The sequence below is a fragment of the Salvelinus alpinus genome, chromosome 37 (assembly GCF_045679555.1).
Source record: "Salvelinus alpinus chromosome 37, SLU_Salpinus.1, whole genome shotgun sequence".
Lineage (NCBI taxonomy): Eukaryota > Metazoa > Chordata > Actinopteri > Salmoniformes > Salmonidae > Salvelinus > Salvelinus alpinus.
In genome coordinates, this window is record NC_092122.1 from 8,728,578 (window position 1) to 8,755,627 (window position 27,050).

The 27,050-nt window shown below is 43.5% G+C and overlaps 2 protein-coding genes across 2 annotated transcripts in view; one reads left to right on the forward strand and one right to left on the reverse strand.

The window, feature by feature from the left end:
* Window positions 1-1,197: 1,197 nt before the first annotated feature.
* LOC139565702 (patatin-like phospholipase domain-containing protein 2) lies at window positions 1,198-14,317 on the forward strand. The gene is made up of 5 exons (XM_071386208.1): window positions 1,198-1,861; window positions 8,957-9,241; window positions 10,460-10,522; window positions 11,124-11,303; window positions 14,118-14,317. Exons 1-5 carry the CDS (start codon window positions 1,675-1,677, stop codon window positions 14,252-14,254), a joined length of 852 nt encoding a protein of 283 aa, XP_071242309.1. The 5' UTR covers window positions 1,198-1,674; the 3' UTR covers window positions 14,255-14,317.
* Window positions 14,318-20,976: 6,659 nt separating this feature from the next.
* The window catches only part of LOC139565703 (sulfotransferase 4A1-like), a 38,073-nt gene continuing 31,999 nt past the window's right edge, over window positions 20,977-27,050 (reverse strand). Inside the window, exon 3 of the mRNA XM_071386209.1 lies at window positions 20,977-21,138. Coding sequence (XP_071242310.1) covers window positions 20,977-21,138 — 162 coding nt within the window. The remainder of the gene's footprint in view (window positions 21,139-27,050) is intronic.

Genomic DNA, 27,050 nt, shown 5'->3' on the forward strand with positions numbered 1-27,050 from the left:
GGGTACGGTAAGACAGATACCCCACATGGACCAAACCAAAATATACAAAACGTTTACAATCAAGTGTATTTACAATATAGATATGAAAAAGTGTTTGCACCCCAAAAAAAATAACATTAGCTATGCAGCTGTAATGAAATAAAAAACTCACTCTGAATTATTATTATTATTAACACCCCTTCTTGACCTGGCCTATTTGAACTGGTCCTTGTGTGCCACTATCTAGGGGAACAACATAACACTGCTAATTATATGTACAGTAATCCCTCGTTTATCGCGGGGGTTACGTTCCGAAAATGACCCGCGATAAGTGAAATCCGCGAAATAGATTTTTTTTTTTTTTTTTACAATTAGCAACTATTACATGTATACAAATACAGTGACTCACGTGTAGGCCGTTTCGTCGACATTATGGGTTTAGGAGATGTTCGAAATTACAAGATAATTTGGCCAACTTAATGTAAATTTGCCAAGCTGTTTTATGTACGTACACATAACTGCACGAGACGACAAAATGATAGCACAATTCGTAGCATGTTTTGATACAAGAAGCGGGAGTGAGTTTTTAGCGAATCAGAATGCAGAGCACAATGCACCAAAAAAAAAAAAAAAATGCATTATGAAAATCCGCGAAATAGCGAATCCGCGATAAGTGAACCGCGAAGTGGCGAGGGATCACTGTACATTCATTTCCAATGGAAGCTGTGTTTGCATTGCGTTGCAGAGCGTTCTGTATACGTCAGATTTATCGAACGCATGCATCAAACTGTATGTGTTTTTGGCTTGACAGAAGTGGTAGCAGAAGGTGAATGTTGAACTTTTGTTGGACACATGCTGTGTACCATTTTTCGCTTAACACTGTAGGTGTGGTCGAGGCGTTAGCTTCGAAACGATTTCGAGGCATGCCTTGGAGCTCCTGTACCAAACGTAACATCACTACTTGTTTGATCGAATATGAGTTTCGCAATGATTAGGTTGTTACGAGTATACTTTTATAAATAGGGCACGTAACATCCCGACAACTTTGCGAAAACATACTTTATATCGGAGTTGTGCCTGTTGTTCACACGCTTATCTGCCCTCTCATTCGCTACAATGGTGCGACCTGATCTTTCCCCCTCGGTTTTCCTACCTGAAAATACGCGATACCGTAAAGTGTTGTGTATGCGCGAACCAAATTCAGGAGGAGCCTGGAGCGCGGGTGGCTTGACCGCAGTGGACGATATAGGCTACTCAAATCGGTTAATAAGGTTCGAGTTGGCATAGTAATAGCAGGCAGGTTATACAAATATACAGATTATGATATAATAGATATTAATCGAATGCATCTCTCTCTCATTTATTTCCAATGCAGAGTGTGGGGCGTGGCTCCACCTAAAATAAGACTCTTGCCTCCTTATGCAGATTGGCCAGACCTGCCCTTTTCTAGAAACGGGTAGTTCAGCGCTCCGGCGATTCTCAATAGATGACTCTCGGTCTCTTCGTACATTGCACAAGGAGTAGACTGGCTAGTGTACGCTAGTTTGAGCCGTCCTCTATTCCAATATCTTTCGGAGCTGTTGACATTCAACCAACACTGAAGGGAACTTGACAAAAAAGTTAACATGTTGGAGTGATCATAACGAGCGCATTTACCCAACCGTCTAGGTCCTCGCCAAGGACTGTCCACCCGGGATGTTCGACCTAACGAAGGAATGGAATCTGTCGTTTGCCGGCTGCGGGTTCCTGGGGATCTATCACATCGGAGTAGCCAGCTGCCTGTTGGAACAAGCGCCTTACCTCATCAAAGGTGCCACCAAGATCTACGGGGCTTCCGCCGGTTCCCTCTCCGCCTCGATGCTCGCCAGCCAGGCATCCATAGGTAGGCTACAGTACCCTACTGTACACTGGCCCTTGATTTCACCGGTCCCTGTCATCAGTGGATTGCCTGGATGGAGACTTTTACGCACAAGGAGTAGTCCTCTCTTTCATGTGTTTAGGGGAACTTCAGATTAGCAGTCAAATTAACTTTCAAGAATAATAACTTGTGGTCTTGAGACATGGGGTGAAATGACTTTAACAATGCTGGAAACGTTGCTCCTATGTAATAGATAGGTTGAATTTAGAATTTTAAAATAGGCTACATTTTTCTCATGTTCTAAACTGCAAATGATGTATAATTTGAGCCAAAATACATGCCTGTGTAGAAATATGGTAGCCTTCCACTCGTTGATCATGTCACACCATTGATAAATGCCATCTGAGTCAGTTGTAGGACTATTGACCTATTGGGCCTCTGGATCAGAGGCGTGCCAATGGTTCTGATGGATCTCGCGGACTAGGGACACACACGCAATCACGATTAAGTAGTTCGTAGCTGAGTGTCTGTGCGACACCTGGCCTTTTTTCCCCTCTCTCTTAATTTTGAACCCAATAAATAACCTTATAGTCAAGAGATGGAGTAGCCTCCTGCAAGGTTTCTGGGAATCAGTCCGTACCTGTCCCAGTTGTATCATGTTTAAATGAGAGTGTTAAAGAGGGTGAGAGATTGAAAGAAAGAGTAATAGAGGGAGACATTTCGCTACAACCGCAATAACATCTGCTAAACACGTGTTTGTGACCAATACATTTTTTATTGGTTTGACTTATACAGTGAACAGACAAATTAGGGGTCATGAACCTTTTACCACGGTGGGCTTAAACAGGGGTCCACACAGAGCGTTTCCTGGTAGTCTTAAACAAATCTACTTTGAGACAAGAGTATACACATCACACATGGTTATGGGCTTAAATAGAAGAATACACCTGTACCATGTATGATATAGAGTTTGAAATCTATTCCATTTTGAGTTTGCCTCCCAATATTACACTTTATATACACTATATCACAGAAGACTGAAATATAACAAAACGCCTGGTTTGTTTATTGAGCTGTACACTAAGGTGACTATTCAAAGATACTCAGCTGGTCAGCCTCCAGTGATTCCCCAACATCTTGTCAACATGTGCCTGGAAAAATTATGCCTGATATGTTATACCAATCTGACTGTATGTGCTTTTGTCCATACCCAGGCGTCAAAAACCTCTCCAAAATGTAAAATTGTGTAAAATCTTTCTGCAGCAATTTTATGGAGAAAACTTGCATTCTTTAATGTAGACATTACTTTTTTCATGTGTTCATGAATGTTTGTGTTTAGGCCCGGGGGCCAAAAAACTCTCCAAGTACATTTACGATTTTAAACCTATTCACAAAATATCTTACAGATATCTTCCAGGCCCTTTCTCACTCTCTCTCATCATGTTACAAGCTGACAGGCACAGACCGTAAAAGCCTCAAACTCCTCAACTACACCTCCCCTTCTCCAGCCTCGAACCGGATAAGGATGTGGCTCCACTGAGCTGACCAATCAGCAGTGAGGAGACTTGACAGGCAATGCACTATTGTGACCCCATCAACACCAACTTTTATATCACCGACAAGTACACTATCCCATCTAGCGGAGAGGTGTCAATTGCACAGGTCATGACAGTTTAGCTGTATTGAACATGTAGCTGTACCGAACACAGGCCCACAGCCCATTTGAACTGTTTCAGCTTTACTCAATGTCGATGTTATACAGGCACTACAAATACAGAGCAAACGACAGGCAAGGGAAAGACAGGTAGCCTGAGTTCATGTCACAGTACAGGGGATGTACAGATACCTATAGATGTTTTTATGTGCATGCAAAGGGGAGCTCTGGTCAGGTACTCAGCTGCGGTGAGTAGTAGTACTTAATTTTGTGTAATCCGGGGAGAGGTTGTAACACAGAGATTCCTGTAAGGTGAAATACAATTATGTAAATGTCTAGTATTTTTGGTCTTGGATTTTTAAAAGCCCTGGATAGCCTAAAACACTATAAACATGGGCCCTAATTGGGACCACAATTGCTTGCCAGCATATTCAGGATTTTTTTCAAAAGTGAGTCAGTAGGCTATAACAATTGAATAAACTAGATATTCTTCTACCATATCTATTGTGTTATATTCTCCTACATTCAATTCACATTTCCACAAACTTCAAATTGTGTCCTTTCAAATGGTACCAAGAATATGCATATCCTTGCTTCAGGGCCTGAGTTACAGTCAGTTAGATTTGGGTATGTCATTTAGGAGAAAATTGGGAAAAAAGGGGGCTATCCTTAAGAAGTTTTAACAAAGCAAATTTGAGGAAAACGCTACCAAAGTTCTATCAACACATTGCCTGTAGTCCTTGCGCTTCAAAAACTCTTGACCATTGTTACTCTTCCTTCCGGAATGGCTACAAGGCTCTCCCCCGCCCTCTCTTCAGCTAATCAGATCATGACTCCATTCTGCTCATCCCTTCCTATAGGCAGAAACTCAAACAGGAAGTACCCGTGCTAAAGTCTATTCAATGCTGGTCTGACCAATCTGAATCCATGCTTCAAGATTGTTTTGATCACGCGGACTGGGATATGTTCCGGGTTGCCTCTGAGAATTACATTGACATATGCACAGACACAGTGACTGAGTTCATCAGGAAGTGTTTAGGGGATGTTGTTCCCACTGTGAATATTAAAACCTACCCAAACCAAAAGCCGTGGATAGATGGCAGCATTCGCGCAAAACTGAAACAGCGAACCACTGCATTTAACCACAGCAAGGTGACTGGGAATATGATCGAATACAAACAGTGTAGTTACTCCCTCCGTAAGGCAATCAAAAAGGCAAAACGTCAGTACAGAAACGAAGTGGATTCTCAATTAAATGGCTCAGACATGAGACATATGTGGCAGGGTCTACAGACAATCACGGATTACAAAGGGAAAACCAGCCACATCGCGGACACCGACGTCTTGCTCCCGGGCAAGCTAAACACCTTCTTTGATCTCTTTGAGGATACCACAGTTCCACCAACTGTGGTCTCTCGTTCTCCGTGGCCAATGTGAATAAGACATTTAAGCATGTTAACCCTCGCATGGCTGCCGGCCCAGACGGCATCCCTAGCCGCGTCCTCAGAGCATGCACAGACCAGCTGGCTGGAATGTTTACGGACATAGTCAATCACTCCCTATCCCAGTCTGCTGTCCCCACTTGCTTCAAGATGTTCACCATTGTTCTTGTACCCAAGAAAGTAAAGGTAACTGAACTAAATTACTTTAGCCCGTAGCACTCACTTCTGTCATCATGAAGTGCTTTGAGTCTAGTTAAGGATTATATCACCTCCAACTTACCTGACACCCTAGACCCACTTTAATTTTCATACCACCCCAACAGATCCACAGACGATGCAATCGCTATCGCACTGCACACTGCCATATCCCATCTGGACAAGAGGAATACCTATGTAAGAATGCTGTTCATTGACTATAGCTCAGCCTTCAACACCATAGTACCCTCCAAGCTCATCATTAAGCTTGGGGCCCTGAGTCTGAACCCCGCCCTGTGCAACTGGGTTCTGGACTTCCTGACCGGCCGCCCCCAGGTGGCAAAGGTAGGAAACAACACCTCCACTTCTCTGCTCCTCAACACAGGGGCCCCACAAGGGTGTGTTCTCAGCCCTCTCCTGTACTCCCTGTTCACCCATGACTGCGTGGCCACACACGCATCCAACTCCGTCATCAAGTTTGCAGAAGACACAACAGTAGTAGGCCTGATTACCAACAATGATGAGACAGCCTACATGGAGGAGGTGAGGGCCCTGGTGGAGTGGTGCCAGGAAAATAATCTCTCCCTCAACGTCAACAAAACGAAGGAGCTGATTTTGGACTTCAGGAAACAGCACGCCCCTATCCACATCAACGGAGCCGCAGTGGAGAAGGTGAAAAGCTTCAAGTTCCTCGGCGTACACATCACTGACAATCTGAAATGGTCCACCCACACAGACAGTGTGGTGAAGAAGCCGCAACAGTGCCTCTTCAACCTCAGGAAGCTGAAGAAATTGGTCTTGGCCCCTACAAACATCAAACTTTTACAGATGCACAATTGAGAGCATCCTGTTGACCTGTATCACCGACTGGTACGGCAACTGCACTGCCCGGAACCGCAGGGCTCTCCAGAGGGTGGTGCAGTCTGCCCAACACATCACCGGGGGCACACTGCCTGCCCTCCAGGACACCTACAGCACCCGATGTCACATGAAGACTGTAGAAGTAAATGAAATATATAGGACAGCACATAGATGTATAAAATGGCTGAACATTAAAAATAGATCACAGTAATGAAAGGGAGACACATGGTCTGCTGACCTGACACATGGTCTGCTGACCTGACACTAATGAAAGGGAGAGAACACATGGTCTGCTGACCTGACACTAATGATAAAGAGATTCATAGTCAGCTGCTTCTACACAGAGGTTTATAGGACAGAGTCTGCTGATTCCAAGAAAGGCAAACAAAACAAAGAGTACATTGACACATTATGCTGACACACTAAAGATAGAGGGATCCATAGTCAGCTGCTTCTAAAAAGAAGGCCTATAAGGCAGAATCTGCTGATTCCAATGGGGGCAAAGTGCATTGACACATTGATGAAAGGAAGAGACACAGAATCTGCTGACACACTAGGATGGAGGGTCCGGCCACCATTGTAGTCTAGCTGAGAGCAGATGTGGGCGTTATTGGGCGTGAACAAGCGGGAAGCTTGAACTAGAGGATAGTGGTGGCGAATGACTTGAGAAGGGAGACTTCATTTGCATAAGGGATGGACATAGTGCTATGTGTGTATAAATATAGGAGCTAAGGCTCTGGGAAATGAGGGGGGTTCCGCGGTGGGTGTTCCGCGGTGTGTGTGCCGCGGGGTGTGTTCCGCGGACATTCCAGATTGTGATACAATTTGTATTAAAAATCTTATTTGAGTTCACAAAGTTCTTGTAAGAGTTATATTTGAAGTGATTTTCTACGACAAGACCAAAAAGATCATCAAGGACACTATCATCCAGAAGGCAAGGTCAGTAAAGGTGCATCAAAGTTGGGACTGAGAGAAGCTGTTTTTCAGTCTATCTCAAGGCCATCAGACTGTTAAATAGCTATCATTAGCCGGCCGACCACCAGGTTACTCAACACGGCACCCTAGAGATGCCTATAGATGTTTTTATGTGCATGGAATCACTGGTCACTTTAATGATGTTTACATACTGTTTTACTCATTTCATATGTATATATTGTATTCTACTGTATTTTAGTCAATGACACTCCGACATTGCTCCTCCTAATATTTATATATTTCTTAATTCCATTCTTTTACTTTTAGATTTGTGTGTATTGTTGTGAATTGTTAGATACTACTGCACTGTTGGAGCTAGGAACACTAGCATTTCGCTACATCCGCAATAACATCTGCTAAACGTGTATGTGACCAATAAAATTGGATTTGAATTATTCAAAAAGCAACAAAAAAACCATAAGGTCTACACTATGTCCTTGGTAACGTCCATGAATGTGTGGTAGCGTTAGCCTGCCAACTAAGACAGATAACATTAACATCAACAAAGTTTCCAATATAAGATGCACAAAAATGGTTCTGCCATTGAAGAATCCACGTTGGGAACAGCTGTTGATTTATGACCGTCAGTGGAGGCTGCTGAGGGGAGGACGGCTCATAATAATGGCTGGAAACCATGTGTTTGATGTATTTGATACCGTTCCACTGATTCCGCTCCAGCCATTACCATAAGCCCATTCTCCCCAATTAAGGTGCCACCAACCTCCTGTGATGACTGTGTGTCTGAGGGGAGAGAAGCTGATCAAGATCTCAACTGGTGATTTGGCTGGCTGAAGGACTGTTTGACATATATTAATAAATATGGGGCTGCAGGGTAGCCTTGTGGTTAGAGCGTTGGACTAGTAACCGAAAGGTTGCAAGTTCAAATCCCCGAGCTGACAAGATACAAATCTGTCGTTCTGCCCCTGAACAGGCAGTTAACCCACTATTCCTAGGCTGTCATTGAACATGGGAATTTGTTCTTAACTGACTTGCCTAGTTAAATAAAGATAAAATAAAAGAAATGGATGCCAGGGGGGACACTAGAGGGTGCTAAAGCAGGATGTGTCAAAAGAAAGTACTGGATTGTTGGGAGAATTGGCAGAAGAAAGATATAGGTTACATGACAACAGTTCGTATAGGGTCACTGGCATAGCAAACACCCCCGCAGCCCCCGCAAGGCAGATTTGGGGCTTTTAATTTTGAGGGTTGGGGGTTGGGCACCCCAGATAGTATATGAATACGTCATAAGCCATAACATTTTTTTTTATTACAGGAAATTAGCTTCACAGCTGGAAAATATTCTCTCTGCCCCATGCACCAAATACAACAGGTGTAGACGTTACTGTGAAGGGCTTAAGTAAGAACATTTGCACACAAAAAAAGGAAATAGGAACACAAAATATACGAGGCTATATAAAAGGAGTACCAGTATGTGCTGGGTCAATGTGCTGGGGTACGAGGTAGTTGAGGTGATTTAGGTCAAATGTACAGGTAGGTAGGGGTAAAAGTGACTAGGCAAACAGAATAGATCATAAACAGATAATAAATCGAGTAGCAGCAGCGTGTGAAAGTGTGTGTGAGAGTGTATGTAGTGTGTGTGTGATTGTCGCTGTAGTATGTGTGGGTGAGTCCAGTGAGTGTGCATAGAGCCAGTGCAAAAAAAGGCTGTCAATGCAGATAGTTCATCAAATGGCTACCCAGACTATTAGACTACCTCAGTATTTTCTTATCACTAATAGATTTTCTTTACTAGAACACTGTGTATAACAGTCTTCAGATCCATTCCATCCAAGTGTAGATAAGATGAACACACATAACTAGCTCAGTACAGGTGCAGAGCAGTAAATAAGTTAAACCGGTGGAGAAATGTCTTGTGAGCTACAGATCACTGTTTAGTTCGCTTGAGAATCAATCTTCCTTTGAATAAAACAAGTATCCAATTCCTCCCAATGGAAGGCCCAAACACAACTAACAGACCCTCCCCTCCTCTAGCTAAGTGCTGTGAGGATGTGATCGAGACAGCCAAGGAGGCCCGGAAGCGTAACCTGGGTCCCCTCCACCCCTCCTTCAACCTGGTCAAGGTCATCAGGTCGGGCCTGGAGCGTGACCTGCCCACCGATGCACACACACTCGCCTCCGGGAGGCTGTGTGTGTCACTCACTCGCGTGTCTGATGGACAAAACGTCATTGTGTCCGAGTTCAAGTCCAAGGAGGAGCTCATCCAGGTGAGTGTCCCCACTCAACCCACCTGGGCTGCTATTCACAAAACATATCCGAGTAGGAGTACTGATCTAGGATCCATTTTGCCACTTAAATCATAATGGATTGGAGTGGGGAGAAAAGTACGGTAAAAATCAAAACATATTAGTAAATAAGGTTATCCAAACAATAATTACCTCCCTAGAGCAGTAAAATAATATACCTACATACAGTAGGTCGGAAGTTTACATACACCTTAGCCAAATACATTTAAACTCAGTTTTTCACAATTCCTGACATTTAATCCAAGTAAAAATTCCCTGTTTTAGGTCAGTTAGGATCACCACTTTATTTTAAGAATGTGAAATGTCAAAATAATAGTAGAGAGAATTATTTATTTCAGCTTTTATTTCATCACATTTCCAGTGGGTCAGAAGTTTACATACACTCAATTAGTATTTGGTAGCATTGCCTTTAGATTGTTGGGTGAATAAGTTGGGTGAATTTTGGCCAATTCCTCCTGACAGAGCTGGTGTAACTGAGTCAGGTTTGTAGGCGTCCTTCCTCGCACACGCTATTTCAGTTCTGCCCACACATTTTCTATAGGATTGAGGTCAGGGCTTTGTGATGGCCACTCCAATACCTTGACTTTGTTGTCCTTAAGCCATTTTGCCACAACTTTGGAAGTATGCTTGGGGTCATTGTTCATTTGGAAGACCCATTTTCGACCAAGCTTTAACTTCCTGACTGATGTCTTGAGATGTTTCTTCAATATAGCCACAATTTTCCTGCCTCATGATGCCATCTATTTTGTGAAGTGCTGAGGTCTTGGCTAATTTCTTTTGATTTTCCCATGATGTCAAGCAAAGAGGCACTGAGTTTGAAGGTAGGCCTTGAAATACATCCTCAGATACACCTCCAATGATATCAATTAGCCTATCAGAAGCTTCTAAAGCCATGACATCATTATCTGGAATTTTCCAAGCTGTTTAAAGACACAGTCAACTTAGTGTATGTAAACTTCTGACCCACTGGAATTGTGATACAGTGAAATATAAGTTAAATAATCTGTCTGTAAACAATTGTTGGAAAAATTACTTGTCATGCACAAAGTAGATGTCCTAACCGACTTGCCAAACTATAGTTTGTTAACAAGACATTTGTGGAGTGGTTGAAAAACAAGTTTTAATGACTCCAACCTAAGTGTATGTAAACTTCCGACTTCAACTGTATCGGTTGTTTTATGATTAACAAAATCTGTCTTATGGGTATCTTCTCTCGCTTATATATGAGCAGAGATCATGGCAGAGATATGCCAGAGTGGCTACAAGGACGCCCTTCGCTTTCTTGAGGAGAACCGTGAGTATTTCTATGTTGCCTTTGACAGTAATAGTGGGCTGTGCTAAGATCAGAAGCTAATGTGACATACATGCAGTGAGCATCAATGATGTCAATTGTACAGGGTTCAACATGAAGTATGGAGTAAACCAACGCTTATTTATGGTGTAATATTTTTATTGGCTGACAAGGTCACGAAAATGTGCGCTCATCGATGGTGGCGGAAGCCGTGCTTTGTTATGATTCTGAACAGTCAGATAGCTAGCAACAATGACAAGAAGCTGCCGTGTGGGGACTCGTAGGTGGCTTGTTTCAGCTAGTTTTATCTTGATTACCATGTCTTGTTTTGAGGTCTTTTGACTGATTTCTTGTCAATGCTAATATAACTAGCTAGCTAACCAACAACGTTAACAATGTATTTGAGAGACAACAAATGCTCATTGTGCAATTGTATCTATGGTTTCAATAAACATTGAGACAAAATATAGTTTACATGTTGTCAGCAATCTAAGCCAACCCTGTCTGTTTTCCCCATAGTTGCCACGCGTCGGTTTTGTTGCTAAACAAACAACTTGTCTATGCTGTATTACAAAGATGATGAATGTATTGTTTATGATGTCAGATCTACTGAAGCTGGAGTGTCCGACTGCCGGCCCCAACCTATCAGAAGCTGCCTGCTGCAAGCCCATCGCCATGGAAACAACTAAGAACTGGATGTTCTGGCGGCTCCGCGTCCTGAGGAAGCAACATTGGTGCTTGGATGAGCAGATTGTTGACAACCTGCCAACCCAACTCAAAAAAGGTAGATAGGAGGTCAACCTAGACAAGGGATGGGTAACTGGCGCCCCGCGCCCTTTTGTAGGCCTACGTATCAATTTCCACTTTTTTTTGTGTATATATATACAGTGGGGAGAACAAGTATTTGAAACACTGCCGATTTTGCAGGTTTTCCTACTTACAAAGCATGTAGAGGTCTGTAATTTTTTATCATAGGTACACTTCAACTGTGAGAGACGGAATCTAAAACAAAAATCCAGAAAATCACATTGTATGATTTTTAAGTAATTAATTTGCATTTTATTGCATGACATAAGTATTTGATCACCTACCAACCAGTAAGAATTCCGTCTCTCACAGACCTGTTAGTTTTTCTTTAAGAAGCCCTCCTGTTCTCCACTCATTACCTGTATTAACTGCACCTGTTTGAACTCGTTACCTGTATAAAAGACACCTGTCCACACACTCAATCAAACAGATTCCAACCTCTCCACAATGGCCAAGACCAGAGAGCTGTGTAAGGACATCAGGGATAAAATTGTAGACCTGCACAAGGCTGGGATGGGCTACAGGACAATAGGCAAGCAGCTTGGTGAGAAGGAAACAACTGTTGGCGCAATTATTAGAAAATGGAAGAAGTTCAAGATGACGGTCAATCACCCTCGGTCTGGGGCTCCATGCAAGATTTCACCTCGTGGGGCATCAATGATCATGAGGAAGGTGAGGGATCAGCCCAGAACTACACGGCAGGACCTGGTCAATGACCTGAAGAGAGCTGGGACCACAGTCTCAAAGAAAACCATTAGTAACACACTACGCCGTCATGGATTAAAATCCTGCAGCGCACGCAAGGTCCCCCTGCTTAAGCCAGTGCATGTCCAGGCCTGTCTGAAGTTTGCCAATGACCATCTGGATGATCCAGAGGAGGAATGGGAGAAGGTCATGTGGTCTGATGAGACAAAAATAGAGCTTTTTGGTCTAACTCCACTCGCCATGTTTGGAGGAAGAAGAAGTGAGTACAACCCCAAGAACACCATCCCAACCGTGAAGCATGGAGGTGGAAACATCATTCTTTGGGGATGCTTTTCTGCAAAGGGGACAGGACGACTGCACCGTATTGAGGGGAGGATGGATGGGGCCATGTATCGCGAGATCTTGGCCAACAACCTCCTTCCCTCAGTAAGAGCATTGAAGATGGGTCGTGGCTGGGTCTTCCAGCATGACAACGACACGAAGCACACAGCCATGGCAACTAAGGAGTGGCTCCGTAAGAAGCATCTCAAGGTCCTGGAGTGGCCTAGCCAGTCTCCAGACCTGAACCCAATAGAAAATCTTTGGAGGGAGCTGAAAGTCCGTATTGCCCAGCGACAGCCCCGAAACCTGAAGGATCTGGAGAAGATCTGTAGGGAGGAGTGGGCCAAAATCCCTGCTGCAGTGTGTGCAAACCTAGTCAAGAACTACAGGAAACGTATGATCTCTGTAATTGCAAACAAAGGTTTCTGTACCAAATATTAAGTTCTGCTTTTCTGATGTATCAAATACTTATGTCATGCAATAAAATGCAAATTAATTATTTAAAAATCATACAATGTGATTTTCTGGATTTTTGTTTTAGATTCCGTCTCTCATAGATGAAGTGTACCTATGATAAAAATTACAGACCTCTACATGCTTTGTAAGTAGGAAAACCTGCAAAATCGGCAGTGTATCAAATACTTGTTCTCCCCACTGTATATGTATATATATATTTATATTATTATATTTTTTTACTCAGTCGGTGTCTCGACTTACTCTTGAGAGTTCGTATAGTAGAATACACTAGGTGCAATTTCGTAAGTTGGTTGTGCATCAGCTGTTTTTCTCTTGATATGTCAGTCACTAACCAGGTTTCCATCAACCATTTGATGCGGATGAATTACCTGACGCATTAAAAAAAGTCACCACCAGGCTGATGGAAACATGAAATGCCAGTACAATTTTATAAATGCAGACATGGTATCCACTAACTCATCACGACCAGCCTTTTATCCGCAAAAAGTCAGTTTGATGGAAACACATCTCTGGTGGGAAAATTCGCATATTGTTTTATGCAGATTTTATAGTATTCACATGAAAATCTGTCGCAAATTGGATGGAAACTTAGCTACTGACAGTCACTCAATTAGCCCGTGTCAGCATTGTTTTGGTGGAATTGATCAATTCTAGTTTAGCCAGCTATCTAAACTTACAGTAATCATGATCATGGTTGAATTACAGATCGGGGAGCCCCCATTTATTTTGTTAGTCACTCAGATATCATATTAAAAACTGCTAAATCTTCTCTCCGCCCCATGGAAAAATGTGTAGAATTGTAGCAAACTTGGTTTAAAACTACAACATTTTCTCTCCGCCTCATAGCAGAATGTGTATAATTGCAGGAACTTAACTCTTAAACTGTAATTTTTCCATCTGCTGTCAAGAGGGGGGCTGCCCCCCCCCCCCCCCCCCCTCCGACAAAGTTTCCCTTACGGTCACCAGAGGCTAGGGCCGGCTCTGACTGCATATGTGGGTATGAATGTGTGTATGGAGACCTGCGAGCCACTGCGGCCCATCGTGATGAGTTCAGATTTTTTTGTGGCCCCCACGGCCCCACTCCCATCAAAGTTGCCCATCCCTGACCTACTGTAGACTTTCCGATCTTTTCTGCTCAAAGCTGTTATAAGCTGTTGTTATTTAGTAATAACATTGTGTTGTTATTATGCTATTGTCAGTGACGTGTGGTTGTTGTGTGTATCTGAAAGTCATCTGAGGCTGTGCCCGTGTCAGCGAAGTGTGACATATTGGGTCTCTATGACTGTAGTGTTCTGTGAGGCGTGCCAGCAGAAGCCGGGTCTGTATGCTCAGGTGTCCGAGATGCTGCCGGTCAGAGTGGCCTCCTACATGCTCCTGCCCTGCACACTACCTGTGGTATCAGCCTACTCAGTGGGCAAGAGGTAAGTCTACATCCTATACCACTACTAGTGCTACCTACCACAAACGAACAAGCCCTCAATGAACTCAATGCAGTGTCGTGTCTTTGCTATCATTAAATTGAAGACTTATAGTTTTTATCAAAGATTCCTGTAATTAGGGATTACGCGATCAACTGAGTAATAACGTAACTAATTAACTATGAATTTGGGAGCACCAGGGAAAGTAGTCAGATTACAAAGTTATAATTTCCCAATATAACCTTTCAGATATTTTCATATCTGATCAATAGTCTTCTGATTAATGATTTATTTATTTTACCTCACGTTAGTCTCATTCCAAACGTCGTAAATTGTTGGTTATCTGCACGAACCCAGTCTTCACTATGAGTCATCCATACATCAATTGTCTTAAATCATTTATTTATTACTAACTAATTAATTCACAGAAATGCATAAACAAACAAACAAACTTAAAATGGTTACATAAAATGATGGGAGAAATATGCCCTAGTGGGCTGAACCGGCATGGCGGCTTGTTAGACAAAGGGAAAGTTGGCGTTCGACTAAGAAGTCACTACAGAGTCCATAATTATAATAATTGACATGCTAATCCTTTACACATGAACGCTCACTCATTCGGGAACAATTGCAATCAATATATATATATTTACGCTCGATGTGTCGTCTTGATCGTTGGAGAGAAGTTAGTTTTGGTTGGAGTTCCCTCTGTCTCGGTTATTGTGGATAGTTCAGAGTGACATCCGTTATAGAATGGATGTTTCGGCGGTTGTCTTTCTTCGCGTTCAATGATACCGAATTCCTAGCTGCAGACTAGTAGTCAATATCAAAGACTTGTTCTTATTCGTCTAAGAGTTTAACCACGTGGTATGGTTAAAGAATCAGCAATGGTACTTAACCTTCGTTCTCCTATGGATAAAAACATGGTCTAATGATAATTTCTCAGAGTTGAGCTTTTATTCGGATAGCAGAGAGGGGCTGTCCCAGGGTGTCTGACCCAACTGGCTCAGGGGCGGGTCCTCGGATTTAGTTCAAATCAAAAGGGATTTGTATTTTTCTTCATTAAACAGTCCAAAATCATATTACACAATTATACAAACAGTATCATACTCACTCATTCATTTTATACAACAATCAGATGTAAACCTCATATCTGAGGTTATTATATAAACAGCGGTATGGTAATGTAGTCCCACAGTCTCTCATGAGTTTCCCACATTGTGACGACCGGACCGGTTAATAGCTGGACTTTTCACCGATCTTTTATACTTTTGCAGGAACATGAAATCTGTTCGTACCTCAAGTTCTGTGAGGTGGAAGAAACTTCCTTTGTCCTGAAAGTTTACCCTCTCTTCTAATACTGTTTGGCCATGAGGAGATTCTCAGGAATTTACGACGTCTCTCTGTGATCACAGCATGGGTTGAAGGAGGAAAGGGAGAGGCAGGGAGAGGGGGATGGGGCTTGCTATACCCAAGCAGGCAACGTCATGACAGCAGTCACAGTAGCTCAAACAGTAACCAATGACAACAGTAATGCTAACAAATCAGCTTTTAAAAAGCCCAAAAATATACTTTAGCATAACTAGCCTTTAGCATACAGCAGCCTCATTAGCCCACCACAGCAACCAAATATCTACCCTCCGTTGGCGAACATGCAATCACTGGAAAATAAACTGAATGAGCTCTGTTCGAGACTATCCTATCAACGTGATCTGAAGAAATGTAATATCCTATATTTCTCAGTTGTGGCCAAACAAGGACATGGTAAATATAAATGTATTTGGACAGAACGGTGGCATCGGAGACGCTTAGGGGAGGGGGTGTGTGTGTCTCTTTGTTAACAACAGCTGGTGTGCGATCTCTAATATTAAGAAAGTCTCTAGGTTCTGCTTGCCTGAGTTGGAATACCTCACGATAAGCTGTAGACCATACTATTTACCGATGCGACACTAAGACCACACTCAACGAGTTGTATAGGGCTATAAGCAAACAAGAAAATGCTCCTATTGGCCGGTGACTTTAATGCATGAAAACTGAAATCCGTTTTACCTCATTTCTACCAGCATGTCACCTGTGCAACTAGAGACAAAAACCTCTAGATCACCTTTACTCCACATACAGCGACGCGTACAAAGTTCTCCCTCGACCTACATTTGGCAATTCTGACCATAAATCTATCCTCCTGATTCCTGCTTACAAGCAAAAACTCAAACAGGAAGTACCAGTGACGGGCAAAATATGGAAGTGGTCTGATGAAGCGGACAGCACTGTTTCGCTAGCACAGACTGGAATATGTCCCAGGATTCATCCGATGGCATTGAGGAGTTACCCACATCAGTCACCAGCTTCAATAATAAGCGCATCGATGACTTCGTCCCCACATTGACCGTACATACATATTTATTGTTGCCAGGAATTATAGGCAACATCCGCACTGGCCTAAAGGCTAGAACTGCCGCTTTCAAGGAGCAGGACACTAATGTGGATGCTCTCCGACGAACCATCAAACAGGAAAAGCGTCAATACAGGACCAAAATCGAATCTTACTGCTCTGGCTCTGACGCTCGTCGCATGTGGCAGGGCTTGCAAACAATCATGGCTGACAAAGGGAAACCCATCCGCAAGCTGTCCAGTGACGCGAGCCTACCAGAGGAGCTAAATAGCTTCTATGCTCACTTTGAGGCTAGCAACACTGAACCATGCATGAGAGTACCAGCTGTTCCGGTTGAATGTGAGATCACGCTCTCCGTGGCCGATGTGAGTAAGACCTATAAACAGGTTAACATTCACAAGGCCAGACGGATTACCAGGATGCGTACTCAGAGCATGCGCTGACCAGCTGGCAAGCGTCTTCACTGACATTTTAAACCTCTCCCTGATCCAATCTGTAATGCCTATATGTTTCAAGCAGACCACCATAGTCCCTGTGCCAAAGGACGCCAAGGTAACCTGTCTAAATTACTAAAGCAGCACTCACATCGGTAGCCATAAAATGTTTTGAAAGTCATGGCTTACATAAACACCATCATCCCAGACACCCTAGACCCACTCCAATTCACATAACGCCCCAAAAGATCCCAAAAGATCCACAGATTATGCAATCTCTATTACAATCCACACTGCCCTTTCCCACCTGGACAAAAGGAACACCTACGTGAGAATGCTGTTCATTGACAACAGCTCAGCGTTCAACACCGTAGTGCCCTCCAAGCTCATCACTAAACTAAGGACCCTGGGATTGAACACCTCCCTCTGCAACTGGATCCTGGACTTCCTGCCGGGCCATTCCAGGTGGTGAGGTTAGGCAACAACACATCCGCCACGCTGGCCCTCAACACGGGGGCCCCTGAGGGGTGCGTGCTTAGTCCCCTAGTGTACTCCCTGTTCACCCACGACTGGCAGCGCACGACTCCAACACCCTCATTAAGTTTGCCGACGATACGACGGTGGTAGCAGACCTGATCACCGATGACAATGAGATAGCCTATAGGGAGAAGGTCAGAGACCTGGCAGTGTGGTGCCAGGACAACAACCTCTCCCTCAACGTCAGCAAGACAAAACAGCCGATTGTGGACTACAGGAAGGGGAGGGCTGAGCATGCCCCCATCCACATCAACGGGGCTGAAGTGGAGCAGGTCGAGAGCTTCAAGTTCCTCGGTGTCCACATCACTAAGGAATGATCATGGTCCACATCACACCAACACAGTCGTGAAGAGGACATGATGCGTCTTCCCCCTCAGGAGCCTGAATAGATTCCTCAAAAAAATTCTAAAGCTGCACCTTTGAGAGCATCTTGACTGGTTGCATCACCGCTTGGTATGGTAGCTGCTTGGCATCCGACCACAAGGTGTTACAGAGGGTAATGCGTACGGCCCAGTACATCACTGGGGCCGAGCTCCCTGCCATCCAGGACCTCTATACCAGGCAGTGTCAGAGGAAGGCCCTAAAAATTGTGAGACTCCAGCCACCCAAGACGTTGACCGTTCTCTTTGCTCCCGCATGGCAAGAGGTACCGATGCACTAAGTCTGGAACCAACAGGACCCTGAACAGATTCTACCCCTAAGCTATAAGTCTGGAACCAACAGGACCCTGAACAGATTCTACCCCTAAGCTATAAGTCTGGAACCAACAGGACCCTGAACAGATTCTACCCCTAAGCTATAAGTCTGGAACCAACAGGACCCTGAACAGATTCTACCCCTAAGCTATAAGTCTGGAACCAACAGGACCCTGAACAGATTCTACCCCTAAGCTATAAGTCTGGAACCAACAGGACCCTGAACAGATTCTACCCCTAAGCTATAAGTCTGGAACCAACAGGACCCTGAACAGCTTCTACCCCTAAGCTATAAGTCTGCTAAAGAGTTAAATAATTAATTAAATCAATAGCTACCTGGAATATCTGCATTGACCCTTTTCGTACTAATCTCTTTTGACTTATCACACACGCTGCTGTTACCGTTTAATCTCTCCCGTTGTCTAGTCATTTTATCCCTACCTATATGTACATATCTACCTCAATTACCTCGTACCCCTGCACATCAACTCGGTACTGGTACCCTGTGTATATAGCCAAGTTATCGTTACTCATTGTGTATTTATTCCTTGTGTTATTCTTTTTTTATTATTTTTATTTTTTATCTCTGCATTGTTGGAAGCATGTGACAAATACAATTTAATAGGTTGAGGTTTCTTACTAAACCCAATCAATTTGAACGTCCTGCACAGGGCCGCCACCTAGTGGACATTGTAACAAAATAGGCAAGTCAATCCACCACAGGAATTGTTGAGGACTGATGATTCCAGATACAGTATTTTGATGTGCAACTTAATCCAGTGATTGTCATGAATTGTGAGTTGACAATAGGTTATTGTTATATTTTACTGTTAAAATAGGGCTCCAGAATTTTCTGATATTTTTTGTTCAGTAGAGATGAATTTGCCTAAATCGTTATGTGCACTAATATCATAGGCAAATTTATTTTGGGGCTTATACACCACATGATAAAGTGAAAACTCAAACATTCACTAGATCACTAATACTAAATATAATACCCACTGCTAGTAGCCATGTATTCATCTAAAAGTAAATGTAACGTCCTTTTGTTGTTGTTGCAGTTGTAGCCCTGCTACCCTATGCACTCGCAATAGCGCATTTCGCATCTTAAAGCCATATCTAATATTTTGATTGTAAAATAGTTGCTATTTTTTATTTAACTAGGCAAGTCAGTTCAGAACAAATTATTATTTACAATGACGGCCTGCACCAGCCAAACCCGGATGACGCTTGGCCAATTGTGCGCCACCCTATGGGACTCCCAATCACTGCCAGTTGTGATACAGCCTGGATTCGAACCAGGGTGTCTGTAGTGATGCCTCAACCACTGAGATGTAGTGCCTTAGACCGCTGTGCCACTCAGGAGCTCAGTTGAGCTGAATATTATGGAGATGACAAATATAAAGTATACCCAAAAAATAGGACTTTTTTTTATTGATTTTTTTACTTTTGAGTGAGGTGACCATGTCATGAATGTTCAGCTCGCACGCCCCCCATTACAAATTTAACTCGCACAGCCAAGTCAAAGGGTTTCAAAACGCCATTAAATGGTTTCAGTAGAGCTTTGCCCCTTGACATACTGTAGCTATTGTCACGATCGTCGTAAGAAGCGGACCAAAGCACAGCGTTGTTTGAATACATTCTTCTAAGTTTAATGAAGAACACTTAAACAAAAAAACGAATAAGACGAACGTGACCGCTATATAAACACTGTGCAAACATGCAACATAACATAGACAATAACCCACAACCCACAATACAAAACAGGCTACCTAAATATGGTTCCCAATCAGAGACAACGCAAAACACCTGTCTCTGAGAACCATATCAGGCCAAACACCATAGAAATATACAAACCAGACAAACAACATAGAATGCCCACACAGATCACACCCTGACCAACCAAAACATACAAAGCAAACTATGGTCAGGGCGTGACAGTACCCCCCCCCCCCCCCCCCAAGGTGCGGACTCCGGCTGCAAAACCTGAACCTATAGGGGAGGGTCTGGGTGGGCATCTATCCGCGGTGGCGGCTCTGGCGCTGGACGTGGCCTCCACTCCACCATAGTCAATCCCCGCTTCCGTGGCCTCCTAGGAACGGCGACCCTCCTAAATGACCCCACTCCACTGAGGGGCGCCTCTGGCGGCTCCTGACTGGTGGGCGGCTCCTGACTGGCGGGCGGCTCTGGCGGCTCCTGACTGGCGGGCGGCTCTGGCGGCTCCTGACTAGCGGGCGTCTCTCGCGGCTCCTGACTGGCGGGCGGCTCAGACGGCTCAGGAGAGACGGGCGGCTCAGACGGCGCTGGGCAGACGGGCGGCTCAGACGGCGCTGGGCAGACGGGCGGCTCAGACGGCGCTGGGTAGACGGGCGGCTCAGACGGCGCTGGGCAGACGGGCGGCTCAGACGGCGCTGGGCAGACGGGCGGCTCAGGCTTGCCGAGGCGCACTTTAGGCCTGGTGCATGGTGCCGGAACTGGTGGTACCGGGCTGGGGACACGCACCACTGGGCGAGTGCGGGGAGTAGGAACAGGGCTTACAGGGCTCTGGAGACGCACAGGAAGCCTGGTGCGTGGTGTTGGCACTGGTGGTACTGGATAGACCGGACCGTGAAGACGCACTGGAGGTCTCGAGCTAATGGCCTGCACAACCCGTCCTGGCTGGATGGTAACTCTAGCTCGGCACGTGCGGGGCGCAGGCACAGAAGGCACTGGGCTGTGCAGACATACGGGAGACACAGTGCGCAACGCCGGCGCAGGATATCCTGGCCCGAGGAGACCCACTGGCTGTCTGGAGAGCAGGGCTGGCACCATCTTCCCTGGCTGGATCCTCACCCTAGCTCGGCAGATGCGGGGAGCTAGAATGTAGCGCACCGGGCTAAGCACGTGTACTGGAGACACCGTGCGTTCTACCGCATAACACGGTGCCTGACCAGTACGACGCTCTCTCTCTCCATGGTAAGCACGGGGAGTTGGTGCAGGTCTCTTACCTGCCCCCCCCCCAAGAAATTTTTGGGGCTGCCTCTCGGGCTTCCTACCGCGCCGCCATGCTCGTTTCGCCAACTCCATTCTCCTGTAGCCCTCCTTGCACTGCTCCAGCGAATCCCAGGCGGGCTCCGGCACTCTCCCTGGGTCGACCGCCCACCTGTATCTCTTCCCAAGTTGTATAGTCCAGATTCTGCTCCCATGTCCAGAAATCCTGACATCGCTGCCTCTCCTGCTCCTGCCCGTCACCACGCTGCTTGGTCCTATTTTGGTGGGTTATTCTGTCACGATCGTCGTAAGAAGCGGACCAAAGCACAGCGTGGTTTGAATACATTCTTCTAAGTTTAATGAAGAACACTTAAACAAAAACAACAAAATGAATAAGACGAACGTGACCGCTATATAAACACTGTGCAAACATGCAACATAACATAGACAATAACCCACAACCCACAATACAAGTAGTGGTTTGATACTGTAGGTTGCAGCAAACCACAAGCTAGCACTATCAATCAGTTATTAGCCTATTTGAGCGACAGAGGAGACTGGTGGGAGGAGCTATAGGAGGACGGGCATTTTTGTAATGTCTGGAATGGAATAAATGGAACATATCAAACACATGGAAACCACATGTACCAGCTCAAGTTCCCTCCCACGGGGCCTGTCTATAGTGTATAGGAACTGAAAGGTGGTTTAGGATAGGCAACAGATGGTCATGTGATCAAATAGCTTTGGGATCCAGAACTGTTAGACTCAATCATGTCTTTTGATCACTCCACCAATCATATTTTATTATATTGTACACATTGGAAAACAATTTACCAGCTCCCCACCAAAGACCTCTGCCAGTGAATAATTTTTGGGGAATGCACATTTTATGAATCACTTTGTCTAGTTTTACCAGATAACGTGTTATCACTACCTACTTACAGTACCTACATACCTACAGTACCTACCTACGTGTGTTCATTTAAATGTAGCATTCATTCCTAACGGACTGTTGACTTCCTTGACTATGGGCTGTGTGTTTTCCTGACTACTATTAGACAGGACCCTTGAACTGAACTATGAACTGCTGTGATGTCAAGACATTTGAATCACAATATTCTTGAAAGTTCCTTTCAGAACTTCTCTTAATGTTGACTATTGCTTTTGCACAATAACTTTAGGTGCATAGGATTCACAATTTTTATATGGCATAATCAAATGTCAAATTTAAGTTACCACGCTGCCCCATTTATAGTAGGCCACATACTGTTCGTATATTTGTAACACTGTGAAACCCTCTACCTACTTGTGCCTAAGATGGCAGGTAGCCTAGAGGTCTAGTCCATCATTTCATGGAGTTTGAAGGAAGAAACCACATGGATAAAGTGGTAAGCAAGTTAGGTAATAAAAATAATTCACCAAGTCAAATGAATTTGTGTTCGAGGTTTCATGATGCTTGTATCTAAACCAACTTACGTAGATCATTTTAAGATTGTTCTATTCATCAGTTGGGGTCTAAATAAGCTTCAATACGAGATCCTAAACCTAGCATGAAAGTGCATCCTTGTATCTGTGTGGGCTAATATAGTGAAGATGTTTGCCTTAGGGTAAGTTGAGCCAATGGCCATGGGGTTAGTTGAGACAATGGTTGAGCAAATGTAAGTGTTTTCTTCCCAGGCTTAAACAGGGCCTGGCCTATGTTAAAAACATTTTTTAAGTACAAAGTGTTTGTTAGGCGTTAAGCCTGTGTTAAAAGATGATAAAATATATATTGTGATTGTACTGAATTGTGTTTGGGAAATAAAGATAGACAAGGTTTTAAAAAGGTAGTGGTAATATTTTAATTCAGTACAGAAATGTGTAGATGGCTTAACCCCATACCCAGGGTAAGTTGTGCAAACCACTTTTTTGGACAAGCTATATTTTAAAAACTTTAATGTTTACATATTCTGATTATTTCCAGGGATACAACATCCTGAAATATATGTAGATACTGTATCTTTGTTAGAAAAAATACTACATTTCCCTTGACAGAGTGATGGCTGAATGTAAAAAATGGCTCAACTTACCCAACTCTCCCCTAAGTGTTTTCAATGTTGGGTACATACTGTACACTGAGTGCACAAAACATACCCTTTCCATGACAGACTGACCAGGTGAACGCTATGATCCCTTATTGATGTCACTTAAATCCACTTCAATCAGTGTAGATGAAGGGGAGGAGACAGGTTAAAGAATGATTTCTAAGCCTTCAGATAATTGAGACATGGATTGTGTATGTGTGCCATTCAGAGGATGAATGGGCAAGACAAAATATTTAAGTGCCTTTGGACAGGGTTTTTCAATCTCAACAGTTTCCCGTGTTTAAAGAATAGTCCACTACCTAAAGGACATTGAGCCAAATTGACACAACTGTGGGAAGCATTGGAGTCAACATGTGCCAGCATCCATGCGGAATGCTTTCGACTCCTTGTATAGTCCATGCCGACGAATTGAGGCTGTTCTGAGGGCAAAAAGGGTGCAGTTTTATTTGACTAGGCAAGTCAGTTAATTAAGAACAAATTCTTATTTTTAATGGCGGCTTAGGAACAGTGGGTTAACTGCCTTGTTCAGGGGCAGAACAACAGATTTTTACCTTGATCAGCTCAGGATTTGATCTTCCAACCTTTCGGTTACTAGTCCAACTCTCCAACCACTAGACTACCTACCTGCCGCAGTATTAGGAAGGTGTTCCTGTTTTGTACACATCCAAAATATGTATTTTCCCAGATGTTGAAGTTAGGTTAATTTTCGGTTCTGAATTAAAGTTGAAAAGATGTCTTGAGTAGAGTTCAATAGAGTAAAGTAGGGTACAATACAGTACATTATACTTGTACTGTTGTACTCTACTGTACTGAACTACCATTTACTGTACTCTAATGTACTGTACACTGCTGTGCTGTTCAAACTTGTGAAACATAGATGTCTATGATTGGTTCAGATTTGGTCTGGTTTGTAGATGTTGAAATCAAGGCGTTCCGGACCTCACATAAAAGGACCAAAACAAGACATCTGCTTCGGCCCATGCTTACTGGGGTGTAGCCTACCATGTCGGCGACAATGGAATGTTGTGAATGCCCATTCATATTGTAGGCCCACCATTTATAAAACAGGCTTGCATTGGCTTTATTAATCCTGATTCCTGTGACTAATCATTTTGGCTATTTAAGCTCTGAATATCAGCTATCCTGGGCCTATTTGCAATGAGAATCAATGTGTTTACACAGCTGGAAATTGAGAAGTATTTAATTTTTCATTATGATCATAATCCAAAAATGTACAGATACAAACTTGAAACCATTGATTATCATGACAATTTAAGCCCAAGGGGTAAAACTCCTGGACAGCAGTTGTGAGTAGCCTAATTTTCCATTCCATATTGTCCATTTTACTTTGATCTGTCCTGTATTTATGCTATTATGTTTGTTAACATGCCACATTTAAGTGCATTTTTTATTTGATTGGGCCCCATTTAGGTTAGGCTATTTGATCGGAGAAATGTGCATGATGTAAAAAGTATCTGGCTCGTGAAATTGTCATAAATTTAATCTCCAGCCTGTAGGCTACAGAAAAGGCCATAATACGCTTTCCACCATAGACTATAGACCCTTTTCCAGTACACGACACTGACGCCACGCAGAGATGCCCATTCAACATAGCCTAGATTTACATTTATATTACTTCTAAACAAAATCACTTTTTTTTTGCGGTCTCATACGCTTACAATGATGTTTTGATTCTTGCTTTAACAGTCACTAAGATTATATTTTGTTGTGATCTTAGCAAAATAACTATTTTGGATGCAGCAGTCGTTAGCTAGAATGCTAACGCTCATTGACATGGGCTGTAGCAAAAGCTAGCCAAAGATACATTTTACTGGTTGAAGTGTTTTTTAAAAGTATAATGCAGTTGATTTGCGATGATGATACACACATTATATTGTGCAGGACATTCATAAAAGCCTTAGTCAAATTATAATCCAAAAGTAGTGTGAAATGCACTCATAAGCAACATGCAAATATAGGCTTTTTTTTGCTTCAATGTGCAAACACAGAAAGGGGTGTATAGGCTACATGGTTTATGTTATGCCTCGTTTACATCGTGACGTTTTTCATTATACAGACAAGTCTACAGTCGTGGCCAAAAGTTTTGAGAATGACACAAATATACATTTTCACAAAGTTTGCTGCTTCAGTGTCTTTAGATATTTTTGTCAGATGTTATTATGGAACACTGAAGAATAATTACAAGCATTTCATAAGTGTCAAAGGCTTTTATTGACAGTTACATGAAGTATGCAGTTACCCATGAATCACCGGAGGGGCTCTATAGCCCCTACCTACAGTACACCCTCTATAATTCACTCCCTCGGCTTTGGGAAACTTGTGCAAATGGCGAGGGGCGAGGTGAAGGGGGTGATTTGGTATTCAGCCTCTGTTCATTCCATAGAGATAGATAGAGGACTCTAGTGCCCAAAAGCCTGTTTCAGCATGGCCAGCGCCATTGAGGACTTTCACCATTTTAGGTAGTCAACTGGGTGGGATTTCCTATGGGTTAAGGAATGATCACATAATTCCATCCAGGTCACTAGGAGGGATCAGCCAATTAATTATATTTAAGGAAACGTTCCATAATTGCAGGTGGCAGTAAATCGCCAACCTGTTCAAACAACACACTCTAGGTGGCAGTGTGCACCCTTTCAGTTTGTTTGCCAGTTTATAGAAGTAGTAGAAGAAGATATGTTTCACTCCTATTTTTCAGGGTGGTGCTGTAGCACCCCTACTTCCCACAGCTACGTCCCTCAGTGAATCAAACACAAATGTTATGAATGGCTAGGATGGACATTTCAGTACCATTCCCTCTTTGCACTCCAGTCGTCAATAATCCCACCGCAGTATTGGAAGAACTTGTACTACAAATGTATCAGTGGGGTTGGTAGCGTAATGGCTATGGCCAGATAATATTAGCTACAGCTCAGTATCAGATCGAATGCCTTTCTGAATGGTTTGCATATTTTACAGTTGGTTTAACGTAATTTTAAAGTTATCGTTCTGTGCATGCAGTTGCGTTCAATCGTTTTTTTTTGGGTCATGTTCTTATTATCTGGCTAGCCTACCTAGATCTGCCCTTGCTTTAGGTGCACGATGCAGGGGACGTGTTCGGCATCATTGCAGGTACAACAGGACGATAAAGAAGGAGATCAAGAGAGAATGCTAATCCTGGTGTACAGTAGAGAGGTACAAACGAGTGATTGTGACAAGAGGGCCTGGCATGCAAGCCTCAGACCCCACCAGGTGAGGGCGCTGTAGTCATAAATAACCACCTGTTGGATCTCAGACAAGTCACCAACACACTTCACCTACCACCTCTCTTCTTCATAGAGATATGCAGTTGAGCATTTCAAGAGCACAGAATGTTTTTATAAGTAGGCCTAGGTGTAAAACTATGGAAAGGATTGTATGAAGTCGGTACAGTTTTTTTATACTTAAAAATTCTTACACATCCCAGCATTTTAAAAAAAACTTTATTTAACTAGACAAGTCAGTTAAGAACAAATTCTTATTTTCAATAAAACCCCCAAAGTGGGTTAACTGCCTTGTTCAGGGGCAGAACAGATTTTTACCTTGTCAGTTTGATCTTGCAACCTTTCAGTTACTAGTCCAACGCTCTAACCACTAGGTTACCTGCCACCCCAATTTCACCTCCCAATTTCATCTCTTCTATTCTTCATCTGTC